Source organism: Talpa occidentalis, unplaced genomic scaffold (genome assembly GCF_014898055.3).
Source record: "Talpa occidentalis isolate TD23 unplaced genomic scaffold, MPIMG_talOcc4v2.1 talOcc4.16, whole genome shotgun sequence".
In the NCBI taxonomy this organism is placed as follows: Eukaryota; Metazoa; Chordata; class Mammalia; order Eulipotyphla; family Talpidae; genus Talpa; species Talpa occidentalis.
The window spans coordinates 68,942,492-68,967,713 of NW_023601653.1; the positions used below are offsets into that span (position 1 = coordinate 68,942,492).

Consider the following 25,222-nt stretch of genomic DNA (forward strand, 5'->3'; position numbering starts at 1 on the left):
TATTCTAAATGAAAATTATGTCTTATTAATTTTATTTCACCACTTAAAGAATCTGTTATAGTCATGGCTAATGCTACTGCTACTTTCCTTCCTGTTAAAATAGAAATGCAAGTGTTGGGCCTTCCCTGGTGGCGCAGCGGTTGAGCGCTGGGCTGCGAAGCTGCCCGCAGCCTCTACAGTGCCAGTTTGATCCCCGGCCACTGGCGAGGGTCCCACATGGTGCAACAGACCTCTCCTGCCATGCCCGCTGCTCTCCTCAGCAGTGTATTTTGTCGGTCTGCCTGTTCTGTTGCCCACTCTGACTCTGGTGAATTCTCTCACCCTCCCGCTCTTCTGACTGTACCCAGTGCTTATATAAGTAAATAAATAAATCTTAAAAAAAAAAAAAGAAATGCAAGTGTTGTTTCTAGACACCCTCTGCAAAATTATTCATTGGACACATTTGATTACGGACACAATTTTTTTTTGTATTTTTTTTAAATTTTATTTTTATATTCCCCATGCAATTACAACCCCCTTATTTTGACCACAATCCCTCCTTTCCCCACCCTCTAGCCCCCATACAGTGTCTCTGGTTCATAGTTGTTTGTTGATTTTGATATTTTCTTTCTTATAGTTATTCTTTTCCTGGTCCCTTAATTAAGTTTTCTAGATTCCCGCTATGAGTGAGACCATCCGGTATTTTTCTTTTTCTTCCTGCCTTATTTCACTGAGCATGATCCCTTCCAGCTCCATCCATGTTGCTGCAAATTGCATGTGTTTATTTTTTTTGAATGCTGAGTAATATTCCATGGTGTATATGTACCACATCTTCTTGATCCAGTCATCTATTTTTGGGCATTTGGGTTGTTTGATTATGGACACAATATTTTTTAAAAGTTGTTATAATGATAAGACACTGTTAACATTTTGCCAACTTTGCTTTGGTGTTTTTGAACATAATTTAACTAGAAAACTATTGTTAATTTTTGTTTCTGATATATTAATCCCCCCAAAAAAGGTATAGATTTAAAATAGTCTATCCAACAACACTATATGGTTTAATATTCTCTTAATTTTTATCAATCTGTGGTTAATGTTTTTCAATTTCCTTTGATTGTTTCATATCCCCTATCGAAGAGGGAACCTCTCTCTCTCAAAGCCTTCCCTTTTTTGATTGACTCCACCTCCAATGCAGAGCCTTTCTCTTTTTGTGTGGAAGTAAGCTGATTCTCAGAATTCTTAGTGAGCCTCTTCTTCAGGAGAACATTTCTAGGAAATAATACAAGGTTAAGGAATCATAGTGGACAAACTCAGCATGTTGCTACATGACAACTCTGTGACTTCTGGTAAGAGTTTCTCATTTATTCTACACTTGCCTTTATTTTTTTTTAATGAAAAATTTTTAAAAAGATTTATTTATTCATGCATATAAGAACCATGGTACGGAACAGATGTGCAGAAGGGTGAGAGGATTCACCAGAGACAGAGCGGGAAACAGAACAGGCAGACTGACTGAAAAACACACTCCTGAGGGGAGCAGCAGGCGAGACAGGAGAGATCTGCTGCGCCATGTGGGTATCTCTCCGGCCGGCTGGGACTGAACCCGCACTGCAGAGGCTGCGGACAGCTTCAAGCGCTGTGCTCAACCACCTGCGCCACCAGGGAAGCCCTACAATTGCCTTTAAATTAGTATAGCATTATTATGATTGCCACTGAATTGGATTTAAGGGTGATTAACATCAGAAGAGTAAACAGTGGGGAAATGAGCATTAAGTTTATATGGCCATCACTACCTGCCATGGATTCAAAGTTGCAGATGTGAGATAAGGATTCCATTTGATACCAATTTTGTAAAACTGCTGAAATGAAGTTAAGGAACTGAAATGAACTGTATTGAGTGTGAAAACAGTAACTATTAGAAAATAGGGAACATGTAAGAATAGATTGGAAGTTGATCACCTAGAGCAAATTTGGAGTAACACTCCTGAGTGTTGAAATCTGCTCCATAACTTATGTAGGCTTGTTAAACTTATTTTGGCATTTTAACTTTTAATTTAGAATTGGGTTAAAGTAAGGGAAAAAGAAGGAAAAGAAATGAGAATAACAGTAGCTTTAAAGAATGTATTATGCTGTATCTGGAGATAAGATCTAATATGTGGGGTTTTTTTTAAGGATTTTATTTATTTATTTACATAAGCACTGGGTACAGTCAGAAGCGTGGGAGGGTGAGAGAATTCACCAGAGCCAGAGTGGGGAACAGAACAGGCAGACTGACAAAGTACACTGCTGAGGGGCGCAGCGGGCAGCAGGAGAGGTCTGCGTGCGATCTGGGACCCTTGCCCGGCGGCCAGGGATCAAACCGGCACTGCAGAGGCCGCAGGCAGCTTTGCAACCCAGCGATCAACCACCGCACCACTTGGGAGGCCCTAATATGTGGGTTTTTAAAATATAAACATTGTCACTTTGTCCCATTAATGTATTGCTCAGCTACTATTTAGCAGGCATGTAACTGGTGAAACCACAGTGAACATGATAGAAATAATCCTGCCCTCTTGGAATTTACCATCTGATAAGGTGACTCAGATAGATGTGGAGGTGGGGACAAGGTAGTTTGATACTGCCCTGTGCCCTTAGGGAGAGATGTCCACTGCTACATTTCATCAATGCCTTTTCAATTTTCCAGGTTTTAAGATCTGCCCTTGCAGTTCTTTTTCCATTCCCAGCTTTCTTCTAATTTCTCTCCCCTGTTTCCTGTAAGCATGGACATTTGCAAAGCTATTTCAATGAAACTACCTGATCCTGTCTGCTTGCTATTTAGAAGGAAGGGTTTTCTGCCTTGGATTGACTTTCTTTGTTGATCTCAAAGTCTGAAACCATTTATCATCTCCAAAGTTGATTTGCAAAGATGATACTTTTGCCCCCTTTTTTCACAGACTTGAGAAGATATTTTCTCCACTTGAACTCCTTCACCATTGCTGTAATCTCAGTTCTCATCACTAGTTCTCTAGGTGAGTATGGGGTCGAATTTATTTGCAGCTGGAGCTCACTGTGATAAGAATCATTAAAAGTAAATAATTCTTCTGATGGCTAAGTATCATCTAAAAACATGATCCATGGAGACAAAGGATAGGACATTAAAATAAGAACCTAATCATATGACATAAAGACTTTAACAAAGTACTAGTGCAGTTCTACAAAACAAATTTTTTCCACAGGAAAAAAATACGTTTTACTTGAAGTTTGGAAATAATGTCTAACTGAAAAATTGGGACTAATACTGAAGCTAAATCTCAGAATTATTGGGATGAAAGGGAATTTGGGGAGCACTTTAATAAATTCAAATGCCAAAATTTATCTAAAAATGTATTGGGGGGACCACTAGTTTCTGGGTCCGCAAAAATAAAGATAAGGTGCTAGCTGAGACATGGGGTATTGGGAGGGTCAGAACAGATGAGATTTTTTTTTTAGTAGAAGATAATAAGAAAATATCTCCACCTCAATTTCCTCTTAGTAGATAACTTTCAGTCAAGTTTATTCTAGTGTTTTTAAAAATTCATGGCATTTTGCATATATATGTGTAAGGGTGTTAATTTCTTTATAACTAGTCTTTTCATCCTCATCATCAACCTTCTTTCTATTAATCTTAGGATTTTGAAGAAATCATTGCAGCTTGTCCCTATATTTAAATAGTCAACTCTCCATAGAGATGATGTAAATTGACATAAAGAATGTCAGCCATAAAATAAAGATCTCACACTGTATTGTACTCCTTAGCTTTACTGGTTTTATATCATTGCTTAGTTTGAAGACTGTGATATCAGTGTATTTGAATTCCTATGAAATAGCTTTCTTCTGTTGTAATAGGTGGGGCCAGGAATGTTTCTCAAATATGGCTTTGAAAGATAAATGATTGTAAATAATAATAATTCTCTACTTGCTCTTTGGATCTTGACCAATTGCTGCCTTTACCCCCTATTGCAGGAGGAACAGAGAAGGAGCTGAGGCTAGTAGGTGGCGAAGACAAATGTTCTGGAAGAGTGGAAGTGAAAGTCCAGGAGAAATGGGGAACTGTGTGTAATAATGACTGGGACATGAATGAGGTCTCTGTGATTTGCAGGCAGCTGGGATGTCCAACTGTTATCCAGTCCACTGAGTGGACTAATTCCAGCGGAGGCTCTGGACAAATCTGGATGAGTCATGTTTCTTGTCAAGGGAATGAATCATTTCTCTGGGACTGCAAACATGAAGGATGGGGAAAGCATAACTGCACTCACCAACAGGATGCAGGAGTAACCTGCTCAGGTAAAACTTGCATAAGTCAGTCTCCACGTGAAATGCATTGTGAGAAAAAATATGTAGATGGGTTAGAAAAGAAAAGGATTCAATTCCCTAGAAGCAATCTTATCCACATATGAAATTACCCAGTCCATTGCTAAAAATCCAAAACAAAGACAAAACCCGTATTTTTTAAAAAAATAAAAAAGATTCTGAACATTACAGCCAGGAGGTGACTACCTTCAATATATTCAGTAACCTGGGGCCTCCCCGGTGGCTCAGCAGGGTGAGCGCTGTGCTGTGAAGCTGTCTGCAGCCTCTGCAGTGCAGGTTTGATTCCCAGCCAACCAGGGAGAAACCCACATGGTGCAACAGACCTCTCCTGCCTTGTCCGCTGCTTCCCTCAGCAGTCTCTTCCGTCTGTCTGCCTGTTAGGCTTCCCACTCTGTCTCTGGTGAATTCTCTCACCCTCCCACGCCTCTGACTGTACCCCAGTTCTTGTATAAATAAATAATTTTTAAATATATATATTCAGTAATCCAACCATACCCTCCTCTTGTACATGGAAATATTATAATATCTAAATTAATTCCATCTCCCATTCCCAGAGACATGCTGCTTTCATGCATAGACCCATAAATTATTCCCCGTTAACTGATCATCCTCTAATAATCAACTTATTGCATTAAGAATAAATATGGCTAACACTGTTTCCCTTTTTTGGGGCAAAGAAGTTTCACAAAGTATAATGGTTTTTCCAGTGTACAGTGCTATTCACCCCATTTATACAATTGCACTGATTTATAAAACATTTCATAAGTTTTATCCCAGTTAATCTTACAATAACTCACAAAGTCATGTGTCAGACCTGCTAACAAATCCCAAGATCATATTTCTGACCCATTCAGATTCCTGGACTTTCTATTCTCCTGGCTTTTTTCACTGACCTTTATGCAGACCTTGCAGCCTCTTTTAGAGACCATCTCCTCCATAGGACTGATTTTAGACTGATCTAGTCTCTACCCAGGCTTTGTGTCTTAATGGGAACTAAACTGGCTAGTACTAGAAAAATAAGCTGGACAATGCTCTTATTTTGAGCAAGTTGTTAAATCTCTCGAAACTCCAGTTTCTGAGGTTGCAGTGGCAGGCTGCTGGTAGTCTAGTACGTACGACGTGTTTAAAATGTTTGCTCCCTCATGTCTCGCTACTGCCTGTTCCTTTGACAACTCAGTTCTCGTTCTCCTTTGTCTACTTCCCTTCCCCTCTTCTTCCTCCTCCTTCTACCTTCTTCTTGTCCTTTATTGTTAATTATTATGTGGCGTCAGAGAGTAACAGTAGTAACATTTACATAAAACATCTACAGCAAAGCTCTTACCGTAATTACCACTGTCTAGAGAGCTGACTGCTTACACTAAGACATCAGTGTAGTACCTTTGACTCTTGTTTGTTTTTTTAAACTCAGAATGGACTCACTGAAACTTGCCTTTTTTAAAAATTATTTTATTTTATATAATTCTTACATCATTTTTCATTTTTGCACAGTGTATGCATTTTCATTTTGGTTATATTCCCCATACAATTCCCACCCTCCTTATTCTGACCCTAATCCCTCCTCTCCTCCACTGCCCTCCCCGCCCCCGTGGTATGTCTCTGGTCTATAGCTGCTTGTTGATTTTGATTTTTACTTTATTACAATTAGCAAAATAAGCCAGAAAGAAAAGGAAAAATACCGGATGGTCTCACTCATAGCAGGAATTTAGAAAACCTAAATAAGAGACCAGGAAAAAGAATAATTAAAACTTGCCTTTTGAAGTTTAGACACATAAAGCCCCAAATTGGTGCATAATAGAGGAAAGAATGTGTAGCCACTGAGTTCTGAGATTCTCACTCTGATGTTCAATCTGCCAACTTCTACCTCTTGGGAGATTTTATTGTTCTATTCACTGGGGCAGTATAACACAGGAGCAGAAAGACTGGTGCTAGACTGCTTTGTTTTGTTTGTTTCACATCTCAGCTCTACTACTTTCAAAGTGTTTGATCCTGTGCTAGTTTTTTAACCTCAGATTATTTATCTGTGCATAGTGGTTATGGTAATAACACACAGTGCTTAAAGTTGTTATGAAAACTAAAGATAACACATGTGATACACTTGGAATGTCATTTGCATATTTTGCTTGTGAACCGCTATGATTGTTAGTTCATAACAAAAGTCTTAAGTGGAGGGCTTTGCCTACAGTTGGAGCTTTTCCATTTGAACTACTTTTTTAATAAAAGAGCTTTTAAACATTTTTGTCTGGTCACAAACAGCTTTTGTTTTTCAAAATGTCATCCCAAATCTCCTTTTTCTCAGGTATTTCAGTCTTCATGGAAAATATAGGTGATAGTATATAGATACAATTTTCTTTATGAAAAGCTGTTCTTTGTTTAAAAATGGTACCTGATGCTTTTGAAATTTGAGAAGAAAAAATATTTTGTGTCAAATAAGAAATTGTTATGAAAACAATTGTTTTCATTGATTTTTCTTCAATTTTTAATAATTTGATACACATGTGGTGTTTTTTGCAAATATATATGCTAATGCATTTTTATTTCTTTTTCCTGTTTTCCAATTTCTAATTCAACTTCAGAGACTTATTTATGCTATTTATTATGTTGTAATAAAGAAAGATTGAAACAAAGTTTTAAATGTTCAACAAATGGTCAGTTTGTTGTTGGTTTTTGCTGCTTTATTGTATGAACTAATTTTATTATTTTTTCCCAGCTTTTAAAATAAAGACTTTGAGCCAAATTTATCTATTTCTACATAAAAGAGTGTTTACTCTGTCCAAGTAATGAAAGGAAACAAAACAAAACAGAAAATAAATTTTATATCTGTCTATCAAACATGTTCCTTGGAAAGTAGATGTAGATGGAAGTCTTTATTGCCAGCTTGTTTTTTAGTGATTAAAATTCTCCAATATGTTAAAATAGGCAACTTCCAAAATGAGCTGCCATTTTAAGGACATAACCCAAGAGGAATCTCATTTTCTAAAATCACTTCTGAATGAATGTCAACTCTGAAAATTCTGCTCTTTTTCTGCTCTAGATGGATCCAATTTGGAGATGAGGCTGGTGAATGGAGGAAACCGGTGTTCAGGACGAATAGAGATCAAATTCCAAAATCAGTGGGGAACAGTATGTGATGATAACTTCAACATAGATAGTGCTTTTGTGGTTTGTAGACAACTTGAATGTGGAAGTGCTGTCACTTTCTCTGGTTCAGCTAATTTTGGAGAAGGTTCTGGACCAATCTGGTTTGATGATCTTGCATGCAATGGAAATGAGTCAGCTCTCTGGAACTGTGAGCACCAAGGCTGGGGAAAACATAATTGCCAACATGCTGAGGACGCCGGAGTGATTTGCTTAGGTAAGGACTGATCTGGGATTGTTCTGTTCTCTCTGAAAGGACAAAAATAAGTGTGTGTGGGAGGTGCATCCCTGATGGTGCAGTGAGTTGAGCGCTGCGCTGTGAAGCTGTCCGCAGCCTCTGCAGTGAGGGTTCGATTCCCGCCGGCTGGCGAGAATCCCACATGGTGTGTGGCAGACCTCTCCTGTAGTGCCCGCTGCTCCCCTCAGCAGTGTATATCTGTCATCTGACTGTTCTGCAACATGCTCTGTCTCTGGTGAATCCTCTCACCCTCCTGCGCCTCTGGCCTGTACCCAAGCTCTTGTATAAAAATAAATAAATCTTAAAAAAAAAAAGAACAAAAAAACCCCAAAGTAAGGGGGGGAGGTAAGAACCCTAAAATCCTGGACTCTTAAAAGCTTCCTTTGTCACTTTTTTATTACCTAATTTCAGGTTCCAGTACTGATACCTGTGGCGTTTCTACCTTAATTGAAATTAGGATCTACAGGTTGGAGGGAAAGTATAAACAGTGAAACTGAGATTGTAATCTTAAGCACAACAGGAGATGTTTAGTGAATAGTCCAATTTCCCCCCACAAAGTAAAGAAAAAGATTCAACTAACAAATTTTGCTTTCTGAATTTTGAAAGCAAATCCCCCTACCTTACCATTCTCTACCTGTAAAAGTCTCATTAGCCCCATTAACATACCTTTTCCCCAACTACTCATTCAAGTTTACAGACTCAAATGACTTAAGAAAATATTTTGGTTTCCTGTTACAACCTTACTTGTGCTAGTTCTTGGGTATGAGCAGGAGCTATGTCTAGAGATTTTCGTGTTCCATGCCTGATCAGGGACAAGTGTAGTAGTAGATCTGTACATGCAGGGATGTCCCTCTCCTTTTTTCACTTGAGTTCGAAGTTTGAAGAAGACATAATATGTCCTGAATTCCAGGAAACATTTAGGAAAGTGCAATTCCAGTGAAAATGCCCCTAGTTTACCAGGTATCTTTTCTTTTTTGGGGTGGATGGGGGAAAAAGAAGGAAACTCAATTCAAGCTCATTTTAAAATAAAATACTATCTCAGAAAACTAGGGACCCCAGTAGGTATAGTTGGTTTCATGTGTGGTTATACTTAAATGTTTAAACAACGTTATCAGGGTTGTGACTCTTCTCTATTTTTTGAGTTGGGTTTTCTTTTAATGGAACAATGTGACCTTGTGGTCTGAACCCCCAAAGACTGGGAGTCTTTCAGAAAAGATGGATTTCATTAGCTGAAGCAAGTGAAAGGGATTTGGAATAGAAACCCCAGTATATACCTTCCATCTTCCTTTTCCCATCAAAATCTTTCTAGGTACCCAATAAGCACGTTTCTTCTCAATGGGTATGACATATGCTAAGAAATCACAGTAACATGTATTTTGGCAACAAAAAGTAAAACTGCCTAGGTTAAAATAAAAACCTGTTTATTAAAGGCTATATCTCAGAATCAAGATCATTTCTTGGAGGAATATTGGTTAGGGGAAGGTGCAAGTAGTGATGATGGGGTCTCTTTTCTCTTTGCTTTGACCTTAAATTAAGGAAATGGTCACAAAGAGGCCAGGCATGCACTACAATCAGATAGGCAATACAGTCAGAGGCAAAAGAAAGTGTTGAATATTGAGACAAAATGGAGTATGTGGGTACCACTTATACAAACACAAATACATGTTTAACAAGAGAAAACAAACAATTCCAACAAACACTCTTTGGTGGTCTAATGAGAAAACCTCAAGATAAAATTTATGCCCTGCAGTTATTATTAGGAACTCTTGCTGAAGTGTGTTTTCTCTGCTAATAAGTGTCTTATCTTCTTGTCTGATCCACTTCCTTTCATCTTTAATGATATTTTCTGTCTCTACTTATATATATATATATATATATCCCCTTTTTCCTTAACCCATCTAATGTGCAACCTTTTAGAGTCACCTTATTTGTATTGTTTCTTTATTGTTGACTGGTCTTTTGTCTCTCTTATAGATGGAGCCAACCTGGACCTGAGAGTAGTAGAAGGAGTCACTAAGTGTTCAGGAAGATTAGAAGTGAAATTCCAGGGAGAATGGGGGACAGTGTGTGATGATGGTTGGGATAGTGATGATGCTGCTGTCACATGTAGGCAACTGGGTTGTCCAACGGCCATCACTGCCATTGGCCGAGTTAATGCCAGCGAGGGAACTGGACACATTTGGCTTGATGGTGTTTCCTGCCAAGGACATGAATCTAACCTATGGCAGTGTAAACATCGAGAATGGGGAAAGCATTACTGCAATCACCATGAAGATGCTGGTGTGACATGTTCTGGTAAGTCCAAACAAAAAAAAGAACAACAGTGAAGGAAGGATGTGTGTTCTTTAGGAGCTGTGAGAAACACAACTCACCAACAATTTCCTTGGTGGGAATACACTCAAAGCTTTGAGGAATCTTTAACACATTCTTTATTTCACTAGTTTAGAAAGTTGTCTGACTCTGTTTTCTGGAATATTTATTCAGACCTTTTGAATTCCAATTACACTTGGAACACCAAAAGTCAAAATGTCCAGGGTTTTTCTTTCCTAAATATCTGACTTGCTCATATTTTTTGACATTGATAATTTTTATTACTCTTTGTAATTATCCTCTGTATCTAACCAAATTCATGGTCTACAGTGGCTGTTGAAAAAAAAAGCAAAAAACAAAACAGGAGATGGGTAAATCATAATTTCCAGTGTCTTAGTATCTAAGAAGGAGCAAGTTAAAAAGGTATCCTTTGGGAGCTAACCTCCATGTGTTTCTATGATCTAAGCTTATGTTTCTTTTGCAGATGGATCAGATCTGGAACTGAGACTTGTAGGTGGAGGCAGCCGCTGTGCGGGGACAGTGGAGGTGGAAATTCAGGGACTGCGAGGAAATGTGCGTGACAGATCTTGGGGACCCAAACCAGCTGAAGTGGTGTGCAGGCAGCTGAAATGTGGATCTGCACTCCAAAGGTCCTATCAAGCTTTTTCCAAAGTTCAAGCAGCAAACATTTGGCTGTTTTTAGGCACCTGTGATGGAAATGAAACTTCTCTTTGGGACTGCAAGAATTGGCAGTGGGGTGGACTTGACAGTTATCACTATGATGAAGCCAAAATTACCTGCTCAGGTAAGATTTTCCATCAAAGAGTTAAGTTGAATTATAGGAACACAAATTTCCAGTAATATCCTTGAAACTGATGAGAAACTTCAGTTCTTGTGACTAGATCTCTCCTAATGAACCAGAAAATATCTATTCCATTGTGAGAGTTGCAGAGAAACCTAATTCATTTTGTATCTAGGACCCAGGTGTTTGCTTCTATGTTCATTTTAGCTTTTGAGTAATTTTTAAATCCAGGGAAATGTGAAAGCATAAGGAGGATGATATTTTTAAAGTAGAACTATTCTTTCATGGAAATGTCCCCAAATGAGTTCAAAAGAAAAGACTATGCTGGATAAACTCACATGACAAAACCTTAATCTCCTTCTTTCTTGTTATGAAAGAATTTTCTTCTTTGTGAGCATTTTTGCATATTTCACTGAAATCTGTTTAAAAAGCTCAAAAGTAAGCTGAGTTGGCTAGGTTTATGGATAATCTACTATTTTAAGCTAACTACATTTATACAAATGTTAACTTTGTTCAAAAGTGATGTTTTCAATAACTGTAAGGTAATAGGTTGACATACCTGTTGTAATATGGGGAAAGGGAGATTTCAGAAAAAGCAATGTAAGAGAAAAGCCATTAACATGTAGAGACCTAGGGTAGAAGCTCATATGCGCTGCATGTCCTTTAACCAGTGACTTTGCCTCAGATACATCCTAACCAAGGTAGATTCCCCAGTGTTACAAATTGTATCTACCTCTGGCTAAGTAAAAATCATTCTCTGATTGAAAAAAAGACATTCTTTTAAGATATGAATTTGAATTGCTGCATTACTTTTAAAGAGATTTCTTTATTAGGCAATATATCCACAAGTTTTAAACTTCAATGGATGTTTTGGACTGAACCAAACACCCATTAACTGCTAATACTGGTTTAGGGACCCTCATATTGCTTTAAGGGTTGAGAAATCATTAGCTGATTTCAGCTGCCCTTAAAGACAGCATAACAATTTGCTGTGAGCTTAGTAGGCTTCTGGTCAATCTGCTTTATTTATTTATTTATTTTTATTATTCTCATTTTATTTTATTTTATTTTTTTATTTAAATTTTGTTTTTATATTCCCCATACAATTACAACCCCCTTATTTTGACCCCAAGCCCTCCTTTCCCCACCCCCTAGAGTGTCTCTGGTTCATAGTTGTTTGTTGATTTTGATATTTTCTTTCTTATAGTTATTCATTTTCCTGGTCCCTTATTTAAGTTTTCTAGATTCCTGCTATGAGTGAGACCATCCGGTATTTTTCTTTTTCTTTCTGGCTTATTTTGCTGAGCATGATCCCTTCCAGCGCCATCCATGTTGCTGCAAATTGCATGTGTTTATCTTTTTTGAATGCTGAGTAATATCAATCTGCTTTAATCCAGTGCCATGTGAAAGTAACCAGAGTCAGAGTATATTTACATACTTTGGTCCATAGTGTGGCCAGTTTCCTTCCTCTTAATTTATTGATCGCTGCCTTAAGTTCATTTGAAATCAGGATTTTGCAAGGAAAGGCAAGACTGGACTCTTGGCTTGCTGGTGGACTCATCGTCTTTGTATGTGGATCATCAGTTTTATCCTCTGCTAAAATTGCATGTTTGTCACCTCCAATTTTGGGGGACAAGATACTTAGGGATTTTTCTTAATCCTGCAAACTGCAAATTATAGAACTCTACTAACTGCATGTGATAGCTGCAGGAAGAGCGTGTCTTCCTTACAAAATTGGTATTTTTCCTTCCACTTCTGCTTACAGTCTGGCTCCTTCTTAGTCTGAGTTCACATCTGGTTTTGTGCTGAAGTGCTGAAGGCAGCAATGAGGATTCATGTTATGCCAACATTCTGACATTTTTTTCTTCAGATTTTTATACTTTTCCCAATAAGTTCTCCAATTTTCAACTTTAGTGAGTACATGGTTTTCTTCTCAAGGTGTCATTTGCCCAATATCTTACCATGAACAACAAGATTCATTAGCTTTACAATTGACAATAACTGAGTCATGAGTATCTTCTGTCCATTGATTCCGATCAACTGTATTCAAAATGGTAGTTTTTTATAGAGTAGTTTTTTATAGAGTACCTTGCTTATGGTTACACATTATGAATTATTTAGGATTCCATTCATCTACATATAATAAAAATCCCAAAGAGCATAAGTTTGACAGTTTAGGTGGGTCCCTTTCTTTACGAAATTATGCTTTTGTTTGCTATTTGCCATGTGTGCTCTTGACTTTACTTTGTAAACTCTTGTTATATTACTGTAGTTTTTGGAAGCTCTTCTCTTTTTGGGGGGCGGAGGCTAGGTTTTAGTTCATTCCTTCTTTTGCTCTAGAAATAGAGTTTGCAATTTTGTTTAGTTCCTTGATATTTTTTAAAAGATTTCCAGCAAAAAATTAGTGTGGGGGGGCATAGTCTCTGTGTCTGCCAAGTTCAAACTTCAAATTCCATAATCTCTTGAAATTCCAAGAATTTTATAATGTATAGGACTTTCTGTATGAAAGGACCCAAAAATACAAAGTAAAGCAGGAAGACTAGAAAGATAAACAGTTTATCTCTGATGAACAGTTTATATACACCAGCCAGAAAGAGGTCTAAGAAATTTTGGTCATAAAATGACTTTGAACTCCAGACATTTGGTGTGATAATGTGTACATGCTGTAGAGGACATCACAATTTAACAAACAGTTGTTTGAGCTGTGTTTTATCTTACTAAGACTTAAGAAATAATTTTGAGGTTAAAATGGTCTATACTTCAGAGTCTGGGAAGTAAAATGATGAAAATATATTAATGCTTTTTTAAACCCTGATATTCATTTTATCTATTATGAAACTAACTCATTCTTTCTTTCTTTCTTTTACTTGGTTTTCATTTCTAGAGAAAGAAATGGATACAGATACAGTTACAGGCAGCAGGAGAGGTTTAACTCATTTATCAAAGGAGAAACTTTGTTCATTTTGTATCTAACATATTTCTAATTTTGGATTCATCCTTATTTGAATATGTACATCTTTTACTAAACTGTGTGTTTTTGGGGGAAAGAGTGATTATTGAGAAATTGAAGAAACTTGAAAAGAAGTAACTTTTCTCCAGGTACATGAGGTTGGGAAATACATTATAAATAGAGAGAAAAGTTTCAACCGATGTCCAGAAGCATGAAAAAGCATGATAAACTCAGGCTGGGGCATAGAGTTGAACAAATAAAGTAATAGGTTTTAGGTTTTTAAGGCAATATCAATAGAATAGTTTTAAAGTAGGCTAAAAATCAGTGCTTATCATCCCTTCTTAGTTTTCATAGATGGATAATATTGGGGGATCGATCAAAGGTCTCTATGCTGCAATTACCTCAAAAGAAAAATTATGGTGACAAAAATACCTACCTCATAGAATTTTGGGGCAAATGATTCATACATGTTGGAGACTTTGGTTATGGTTGGCATCAATAGTATCAGTTTAATCTGTCTTCATTGATAGACTGAGCCCTGTAACAGACTTTCTAGCCCATACGAATGCCTGAAACATTGTAGGTACTTAATAATGTTTGTTTAAAGGATAAATAATTGCATAAGTAAGATAGAAACACCAAATTATGTTGAGACAAAGAAATCATGGAAAATATTTGGAATTTAATCATATATTTGTGGTCATGGCATGGACTTATTGGAAAGAAGATTTAGAAAAAAGGAAATCACATAGGAAGCTATCACAAAGGTCTACATGACTTGTGAAGACAAATTACATTAAAGCAGTAGAAAAACTACAGAGAAGAAATCCCCTGGAGGACTAACAGACATTAGTGGTTTTCTCCATGTACAGTGTACAGTGCAGGTCAAAATTCTAGTCTCTGGAATATGCGACTGCCTGGCTCCAAATTCCAGCATTTCAGTAATTCACTGTGTGATCTTAGTGAATTACTGTGCCCCTCTATGCTCTGGTTTCTTTGTCTGTAAAATGAAAATATTAAGAATTATTCCCTAACATAATTGTAAGGATAAACTTCTATTTGTTAAATATTTAGTAATTTATTACTAGGTGCTCACATAATGTTCACTACTATCATTATTATTACCATTAATTATGATGAGATAAAGAAGTGATTCAATTTCAGGCAATTCTAATTTGTTCTAGAGATCATTAATTAAGCAAAGACTATGAGGGGCTTGTCTATACAACAATTCTGAACACCTTAAGTTTCAGATGTCCCAGTAAGTAGCTTTGTTTATAAATATAGATTTAAGGAGAAAGGAATAGGTGAAAAGGTACTTTTTGGTAGTTAGAGAAGAATATCCATTGAGAAGATGAGAGAATTGAGGTTAAAACATGGGAAATACATGAAATTTCTGATAAGACACTGCCAGGCAGAAAGGAGGAGGAAATACAAGAAAGTGATGTCTCATGTCCTCTGCTATCAAAGGGAAGAAGAGATCTGGGGTCTATTTTGAAAACAGGAAGTTTATTGGAAAACTTTACATAGAACCATTTGAAAAGTTTGGTGCCAACCTCCAACTTCAGTGGGTGGAAGATGAATACAGGGCTAAAAGACGGAGTGTCTTTTATCTGTGGGCTCAGCTGTTGGGAAGAATGTAAGAAAAATAGCAAAAGGAGTTATGATGCCACCAAAGATGATTGGCCCAGGAGGCAAAGTTCCATAACTTTCTCAGATGGTTCAGTCCAAAGATTCATGGGGAGATACAGGAAGAAAATCCGGGCAGAATGAGTGTGGAAAATTGCTAACATCTTGGTCTTTCTTTCTCATACTTTCCTCCTTTCCTCACCCCCATCGGAAAGATAAAACATACTTGGGAGTCTGTATCTCTAACTGAGATATTATTGTGTTCAGCCCACAGGGAACCCAGACTAGTAGGAGGAGACATTCCCTGCTCTGGTCGTGTTGAAATTAAACATGGCGACACATGGGGCACCGTCTGTGATTCTGACTTCTCTTTGGAAGCTGCTGATGTGCTGTGCCGGGAATTACAGTGCGGTACCGTCAGCTCAATCATCGGGGGAGCTCACTTTGGAGAAGGACATGGACAGATCTGGGCTGAAGAATTCCAGTGTCTTGGGAATGAGTCCCATCTTGCTCTCTGCCCAGTAGCTCCTCGCCCTGATGGGATTTGCAGCCACAACAGAGACGTGGGGGTAGTCTGCTCAAGTGAGAGCCAGAGAACACACTCACTTTGTTCCCATATTGTGAAGAGGGGGTGGTTAGGCAGTCCCAGACACTGTTGTTAAAACTCTGTCTCTTTCTAGGATACTCAGAAATTCGCTTGGTGAATGGCAAGTCCTCATGTGAGGGAAGAGTGGAACTCAAGGTGCTTGGGACCTGGGGATCCCTTTGCAGCTCTCATTGGGACATGGAAAATGCCCATGTTTTGTGCCATCAGCTTCAATGTGGAGTTGCCCTTTCTACCCCAGGAGGATCACATTTTGGGAAAGGAAGTGGTCAGGTCTGGAGGCACATGTTTCACTGTACTGGAATTGAGCAGCACATGGGAGATTGTCCCATGACTGCTCTGGGTGCTCGGACATGTTCTGCAGGGCAACTGGCCTCTGTAATCTGTTCAGGTAAGAGGATAAAGGGCAGCCAATGAGGAGCCTCTTGCATGGTGGTGTGCCTTAAGAGCAGGTGTACCCATGGGGATGAAGAACAAAAAGGGAATGATCCATTTTCAGGGATAGTGAGAAGTATGCCAGAATGTTACCCTTATTTGTCTTATTAGAGGGAAAGCAAACTAAATTTCCATGGACTCCATAGTTATCTAGTGCTTCTCATGGGCCAGCTGATTCATTCCCAGCCTGGTTGACACATACACTGTCCCCTCTCTCTGTTTAACATTTTTGTCTGCAGCTCATCAACCTAACTCTCCATTTGACCCCTCTTTCCCACCCTAGTATTTGGTATCATGTATGACTGAGCAGTTTGGTGTTTTCAGGAAATCAGAGTCAGACATTGCAACCCTGTAATTCATCATCTTCAAACCCAACGAGCTCTGCTGTGTCAGAGAAAAACACTGTTCCCTGCAGAGGTAAGAATCAGTGAGCAATCTGTGAAAAGGGTCTCAATCCTTAGAAATGCATTCTATTGATTTTATTTTCTTTCCAGAGAGTGGTCAACTTCGTCTGGTAAATGGAGGCAGTCGCTGTGCTGGAAGAATAGAGGTCTATCATGATGGCTCCTGGGGCACCATCTGCGATGATAGCTGGGACCTGAAAGATGCCCACGTGGTGTGCAGACAGCTGGACTGTGGGTCGGCCATTAATGCTACCAGTTCCGCCCATTTTGGGGAAGGAACAGGGCCCATCTGGCTGGATGAGATAAACTGTAATGGAAAAGAAACTCATATTTGGCAATGCCGTTCACATGGCTGGGGCCGGCACAATTGCAGGCACAAAGAGGATGCAGGCATTATCTGCTCAGGTACGTTCTGAAAAAAACCTCTGGTCTTGATTAAATACAAAAGACTGAGGTAAGGCAAAGAGCTGTAAAGAATATTAATCTGAGGGAATTCCTTGAGAAGAACATTCAGAGGAAACTACAGTGACAGTCAGGATCCCAGAAGGATAGATGTGATGAATGAGTACTACCTCATACCAATCCCCTCTTCACTCATGTGCAAGTTAGCATAAGCTCAGAGAGAAAAAGACTCAGAAATGAACTTGCATGTCATGAAAAAAACAGCAAAACTAGTAATGAGAATTTCTTTTATAAATCTATATGGTGCTGGATATTGGGTAGGAATTTGGTGCACTACTTATGATCACTGTATTAATAAAGGAATAGATTAAAAGGGACAAGGAGAAATATTTCATGAGGAAAAGATAATTCTATATTCTACAGAGAAAAAGATAATTACTATGCCCAAGAATTTTTCATGGCAGGCAAATGAGACAGCGTAGGAACAAAAATTACCATAGAGGAATGCTTTAAGAAACTAGTATGAATTAGAAAAATGTACTTAACTGTACTATATTGAGGGAAATAACACTACTACTCACTTACTTTAGCAAGTGAAAAGTTTTACATGCTAAAATGGTTTCGATACATCTGCATTTAATAACGTAAGTCTGGTCAAGGACATATATGGCAAAACTGTTTAGTGTTGACATGATGTTTTATTTTATGCTAATATACTACACAAACTTTGGTTTCAGTCTAAACATCTCTCTAAATTTTAACTATCAAGGAGAGTTGCAAAATAGAATAAAAAAAAACAGAATAATATCCTGAAGATAAAATTACAGCAATTTAGAGAGAAAAAAACAAACTGTAAATGATAAAAAATCTGAGCCTTTGATTGAGATCTAGAAATCAACTTAGCATCATTGGTGGCATGCTAAAGAGGTCCCTGAGCACAAGGCCCAACAATAGGAGACCATGAGGTATTGATAGAACAAATACTATGTTATACAAAAATCTAAATCATTAAGAAACTACCCAAAAAATGTACTAGTAATTGGCACATTGCATCTATTTTAAAAACCTGACACCAGAGTAAAAGGAGGAAATCATCTAAATATTCAGAGAAGATGTGAAACCACTAACTCTGTATTTCACCCCAGAGTTCATGTCTTTGAGACTGACTAGTGAAACCAGCAAAGAGACCTGTGCTGGACGTCTGGAAGTTTTTTACAATGGAAGCTGGGGTACTGTTGGCAAGAGGGACATGTCTGAAACCACTGTGGATGTGGCATGCAGGCAGCTGGGCTGTGGGGACAAAGGAACCATCATCCCTGAATCTTCAGACAAGACAATATCCAGGTACATGTGGGTGGACAATGTCCAGTGCCCAAAAGGACCTGACACATTATGGCGGTGCCCTTCATCCCCATGGGAACAGAGACTGGCCAGCCCTTCAGAGGAGACCTGGATGACATGTGGCAGTGAGTTTCCTTTGATCTATTGAAATTTTCATTCTATACCTCCACCATCATCTTCCAATCTATTAAAGAGGAATGAGTAAACTTTGGTTAATACCTATAGTATTTGGATGGTGTAATGTGTTTTATTTGATTTGTCCTATAAGTATCCCAGATCAGTGACCATTTTTCCAAAGAATATTACTTTTCCCGTGATTTTCTTGAGAGTTTTATTCAATTCCTTTCTCTTTGAATAAATCAGGAGCAAATACCTTGATTCAATATTTGACCATTGAATGGTCTACCTTGCCTTTCCCGTTTTTCTTTCAAATGTTTTCTTGTTGTAATAATATATGGAGAAAAGTAGTCATAAAAATCAATCCTGAAATATTTCCCAATTCTGCAGCTTCTTCTATATACTTTCTTTCTTCCTGTCAATCTCTTAAACTCTTTTCTATTTGGGAGATCTTAGACCTAGTATTATACAATGTTAACTTTATTCACTTGACATTTCCTGAGTCACACTAATGCTCTATGTCCAGGATGAAATATACCCAGTTTGCTGAAAGTTCATCTGCTTTCATAAAAGATAAATTTTGTTAAAATACATATTTTAAAATGCACATTAAATATTTAAATAGATTAAAAAATCTTTTCCTATGATGTCTTTTGAGCTTTTATCTTCTCAGAAATAGCCTAGATGTCTCTGATTTTTTCAGACAAGATCAGACTGCAAGAAGGAAACACTACTTGCTCTGGACGTGTGGAGATCTGGCATAGAGGTTCCTGGGGGACAATATGTGATGACACCTGGGACCTTGAAGATGCTCAGGTGGTGTGTCGGCAGCTGGGCTGTGGCTCTGCTTTGGAGGCACTAAAAGAGGCGGCTTTTGGTCAGGGAATGGGGCCCATCTGGCTCAATGGAGTGAACTGCAAAGGGGATGAAGCTTCCTTGTGGGATTGCCCTCCCGGAATCTGGGGGCACAGTGACTGTGGGCACAAGGAAGATGCTGCTGTGAGGTGCTCAGGTGAGTGCCAAGGACCTGGGTGAAGGCCAGAATCTTTGACAGCAAAGAGAGGGTGGAGAATGAAGTGCATTATGCAAAGATTAGATGAATTTCATGGGGACCTGATGGGGAGAGAGAAACATTATGTTTCAACGTGAAGGAAAGATGAAGACATTTGTTGCTACACATTGGCTTTCACCAAGGAAAAGTGTATGTGTATCCCCATGCAGAGGGAAGAGAAACTAGGGGGCTCTAATTTTAGGTAGAAAGAAGTTTACTTGGTTGAGCAACAGACACTAAAGGCTCAGACAGGAAGTAGAAATATTTGTTTTATATATTATTCCCAAAATTAAGTCTCCCTTTCTTTTTTCTTACAGAAATTTCAGCATCCATAAGATCATCAGAAGCCAAAGGTATTCCATGGGGTTTATAAGCATTATGACCAATCATTTGCATTGTTTAGAAATCCCTCTTGGGTCAAAGTCTTCTGACTTTGGGTCAGAAGTTCTGAGGACTTGAAATTTACTTTGGCAATCTTGTGTGTGACCTAGAAGAGGGATAATAACTAGGACCTGGGTCTCTTGGTGAACACATTGTCAGCTCTCATGATGTTTTCTTGTGTTTAGGTCGCTCATCTGTTGTTGCATTTGGGGTCTTTGGGGTCTTCCTGGTGGCCTCTCTCATTGCAGTCCTCTGGTGGACACTGAAGCGAAGGCAGACACAGCGGCTGACAGGTGTGAGCCATATCTGGATACTGCTAACTTTCTGCGGGATAAGAAGTCCTTGGGAGACAAACAAAACAAAAATTCTTCAACTGAAATATCAAATGAGCAGAAAGACAGGCCCTAGGAGAGGGTTAAGCAGTTTCTCAGAAAAGAGAGAACAAGATTTCAGAGGAGAAAAGGGTCTTTGGTTATACTGAGGATTCCGTATTCTATCTACATGTTTAATTGAGACATCATAAAACTGATAGTTTAGGATGAAGGGTTTAGGATAAATCCTTTATTGCTAAACATCTGTTTTTTTCCTCTTGCTGTATACTTACAACTGATCTTGCTGTTTGGCCCATGTTTATATGGGCTGTGAACATATAAACATGATAATCGAGTGCTTTCGGTCTTCATGGAAATTGAAATCTAGTAGAAGATATATATGTAAACAGACTGCAGTGTGGCATATTATTAATATGAATAATGACAGAAGTAGCACAAAGAAGAGATTAATTAACTGAAAGGGGAAGGAGGTATCATAGGCCTTCTAGGAGGTTTTGAGACAGATTTTGAAACTAAAGTGCAAACTTTATCTGGGTAAGGAACATTATAGGGAAAATGAAAATAAATAAAATATAGGGAGGCTATATATGCTTGGGGGGAGGAATTAGAAATTGAATTCAAGGGAAGAAGCTACTGGTAAGGCTGGAGAAATTATGAAGTTATTTCTTTCTACCTATTTCTATATTCCATGATAAGATGCTTAATAGTTATATTAATTTTAAGAGTATTATATAGAGCTGTGAAGCAGTCAAGTGTCTTTTAGAAGGTTTTATTTGGCAATACAATGTATGAGGCATTGACATTATTGAATAAGGATTGTATCTTGAGAGAGTTGAGATGAAAAATGGGAAGGACTTTATAGTGAGAGTGGAGGAAAAGGGATAGATTTTTAGAGAGAAGATAAGAAAAGCAACAATGAATTAGAGAAGACCGCTGGCTGCCTCAGACTTATTGTTTGATGGCATAGAGGAAATATGGCCTCATCGTGTGTGTGTGTATGTGGTGTGTATATGTGTGTGTGTGGTGTGTATATGTGTGTGTGTGTGTGGTTATAAGGGAAGGCTAAGTAGTAGGATGGGATGAATACAAGACAATGGCATGGATAAAGAATTGGTACTTTTGCCTTGATGGGAAAAAACACACATAAGGGAGGGGAGTTTTCCTTATGATCTGCGGATCCCTAATCTCAGATCTCTATTGTCAGTTTCCTCAAGAGGTGAGAACTTTGTCCACAAAATTCAATACCGGGAGATGAACTCTTCTTTGAAGACAGATGACCTGGACCTCCTGACTCCCTCAGGTCTGTGGGTTCTTTGAGGGTCAATAGCCAGGTGGTTCCTACCAGTAGCTATAATTAAAGCAGAAGCATTCTACTTTGCATAGCAGTAGAAAGAAATCTGATACATGTAATCAGACACTTTTGATGTATGTAAGGAAGAAAAGTAGGAATGAAGAAAAAATTCCTAAAGAACACAAAATTTGCAATATGGGAAGACTATGAGACCTGTGATCACTAGACCCAGCTGGGAGACCCATGACTCTTTCTGACAGAAGTACAAAGAACCATGCTGCAGAATATTATGACTTTGACCACATTTGTTAAAACAGAAATTAACTTTTCAACTCTCAGTTTCTGCCATCTCCACTTCCTGCACATTTGCTTATTTAAGTTAATATTTATTAAATTTTTCCTAAAGTCAAAAAATTAAAATTTCTATATTTTGATTCCATTGGAAGTCATCATATACTTCACAAGATTGTCTTATTTCCAATTCTGCTTTCTTTGTCCTCTGACATCTACTTAACACCAATGAAATAATTCAGCCTCTGGGCAGCATAACTCTGCCAGGTTGGGAGAAATATCCTAATACCCACTTACTCTATGAAGATTTTTCACCTTCTCAATAGTCCTTACCTGCTGAGAGGAACCTGTTTCACTCCTTCAGGCCAAGGAAGTTGGCATTTGCTGCAACTACATGGGAAGACATAGTTAAGGTGCAGGAAAGACTTTGTGCCCCTTAAATCATATTTCTTTGCCTTCTTAATCATAGACAGTACCCTCAAATGTTCAAAGAGCTTCTAAGGCTATTGAGGGGAGGTCTGAAGTACTTCCCAGTAATTATTTTCTTCCTTTCTAAATCTCGTCAAGTCAGATGGTTTTAATGCTGCTGAACTAATTTTTGTGTCTTAATCTTTCTTATTTCTGGATAAAAAAGGGGACTAGTCTGAGGTCCACTGAAAAGGAAAATGGGAATTTATAACCCCGTGTGGTAAGTGAAATTTTATTCATCATTGCTCAAAATGGGTAAATTCCTTTTGCAAATTTAGAACTCTGGTATGGGAAAGGAAGATATAGACACACATGTATTTCCATATATATATATATATATATATATATATACACACACACATATACACATAAATATGCATATGTATATATGTCTATGAATAAGTATCCATACTCAGAATATATAAATACTATTGTAAACATGATTCTTGGCCATCTCTTAATTACATATATATTCTAAGCAATGGCAATGATACCTCATGGAGCTAAGGAAAAACTGGATAAATATGAATAAATCCATTAAAAGATATTATAGGAAAGAGATCAGACATAGCTACAACTGTATGATGTGTACAGTGGTAATGGTAATAAGAGAACTAAATACAGAAAGTTTGCCTAAGAAAGTTTGGGAAGATTGTGAAGAAGATGTGATTTTCATATTATATTTTTTAAACAATTTTGGGAAGACTATAAAGACTTAGAAATGATATACAGCAAAAGTGTGTTTTGGTAGAAATATTATATATTACATGAGAAATACAGACTGAGACAAAAGATAAAGCTGGAACTTTAAAAGCATTTAAAGTCTATTTACATGCATGTATACACACAGAACTTTTATAAATTGTACATAGATGAAAAAGATTAATATTGGTACACAAATTATATATATATTCTCAATTTTAAGATAAGATAGCATCTAATGGATAATTATGAAGACAATTCAGAAACATATATTGAACATATTTATGAAAACAAGAGGTATCAAAACTTGGAAAAAACATTTCACACAAAATAAATTTTAAGGGGCCTCCCCGGTGGCGCAGTGGTTGAGCGCTGGGTTGCGAAGCTGCCCGCAGCCTCTGCAGCGCCCGGTTCGATCCCCGGCTGCTCCCTGGCCACCGGAGGAGGGTCCCACATGGCGCGCAGACCTCTCCTGCCGCCCGCTGCTCCCCTCAGCAGTGTACTTTGGTCCCTCTGCCTGCTCTGCTCCCCGCTCTGGCTCTGGTGAATTCTCTCACCCTCCAGTGTTTCTGACTGTACCCAGTGCTTGTATGTATGTATGTATAAATCAATAAATCAACCAAACAAATAAATAAATAAATCTTTAATAAATAAATAAATAAATAAATTTTAAATGACAAATAGATGTTTTTTAAATGCTCAAATTCACCAGCATGTCTAAACAATTCAAATTATGGATAACAATGAAATATCATTCTATGTAAATCAGACCAACAAAAATTAAAAAAAGAGCCAACATGTACTATGGTGGGAATATACAGAAAAATGTAATTTGCAACATTGCTATTGGAAATGACTGTTTTGCTAGCCTTTGGAGAAGGCAATCTGCAATCTTCTATTATGTTTTTTTTTTAATGTTTCACAGATCCTTTCATCCAACAATTCTACCCCTAAGAATGGCACCCACACAGATAAAGCCACTAGTGAATAAGAGCATATATTCACTTTGTTTCCAGGGATATATGTATTCCTTTGTTAGTAGTGGCAAAAAACTGGAAACAAAGTGAGTCAAGGGAGGGTGAAGGGTGGCTGGAAAAATTATGCTGCAGCCAGTGAAAAAGAAAAATCATCCACAAAAATGCAATAATAGCATTTAAGTGCTCATGTATTGAATATAATTACATATGTGTACATCTATCATCTACACAACATATATGTAAAAAGAAACATTAAAATTCTACCAACATTGTAAACTAAGGACTGTGGAGGACTTTTCATTTTTAGTCTCAGATATAAGGATATTATTCTGATTTAATAAGCAATGACTAAACTGCTTTTTTCTTAAAGAGTAATTGCTGCTTAATTGTGTCTTCAGAATCACACAAGGGTGCTTGGAAAAAAATTGCATTTCTGTGTGTCACTGCAGTTCTATGGACTATAAATAATTTTCATGCACAGTGAAATCTGAAAATCAATGCTTTAAGTTTTCAGTTCAGAAAAAGTGTGCTTTTTAGTGTCTGTGAGAGTGTGGTGTTATAATATAGCATGTACCACATCATAACATATTTATCACATTATTACATTCTAACATTATCTTCTATGCATGTGTGTATGAAAAGAAAAGTAACATTGATTTTCTATTTATGGCTTGGGTCCAGCCCATAAGATACCTTGATGAAGAATTGGACTGTTGAATGGAGAAGAACCCACCTCCGTCACTCAAGATGACAGCCCCCTCCTTCGTCCCCTAATATTCCAAAGACTGCTGCTCAATTTATAAAAATTAAATGGTGAATGTGACTATTCAAATTTGTATATAAGACTTTCAAGGGGATGAAATAAAGTGGAATATTGCTGATTTTAAATTTTTCTTGACTTCTTGATCTTCATTTTATGCATTTCTAAATGGGCTTATTAACTCTTTTAAGGCTTCATAAATATACCTTTTAATTGATCATCTTTTTATTTGCATATAGTATACGTTTTTCTGGTTTGGTTTAAGTAGTAATTTTCTTCTTAGTACCAATT

The 25,222-nt window shown here is 37.7% G+C and overlaps 1 protein-coding gene across 1 annotated transcript; it reads left to right on the plus strand.

The window, feature by feature from the left end:
- Positions 1-1,200: 1,200 nt before the first annotated feature.
- LOC119247745 (scavenger receptor cysteine-rich type 1 protein M130) lies at positions 1,201-25,047 on the plus strand. Its single transcript, XM_037514400.2, has 17 exons — positions 1,201-1,328; positions 2,916-2,990; positions 3,964-4,284; positions 7,343-7,663; positions 9,659-9,979; positions 10,479-10,799; positions 15,643-15,957; positions 16,056-16,370; positions 16,739-16,831; positions 16,909-17,223; positions 18,366-18,686; positions 19,382-19,690; positions 20,047-20,082; positions 20,296-20,403; positions 21,647-21,742; positions 22,659-22,712; positions 24,853-25,047. The coding sequence occupies exons 1-16, from the start codon at positions 1,298-1,300 to the stop codon at positions 22,664-22,666; spliced, it is 3,306 nt and encodes a 1,101-aa protein (XP_037370297.1). The 5' UTR covers positions 1,201-1,297; the 3' UTR covers positions 22,667-22,712; positions 24,853-25,047.
- Positions 25,048-25,222: the final 175 nt, after the last annotated feature.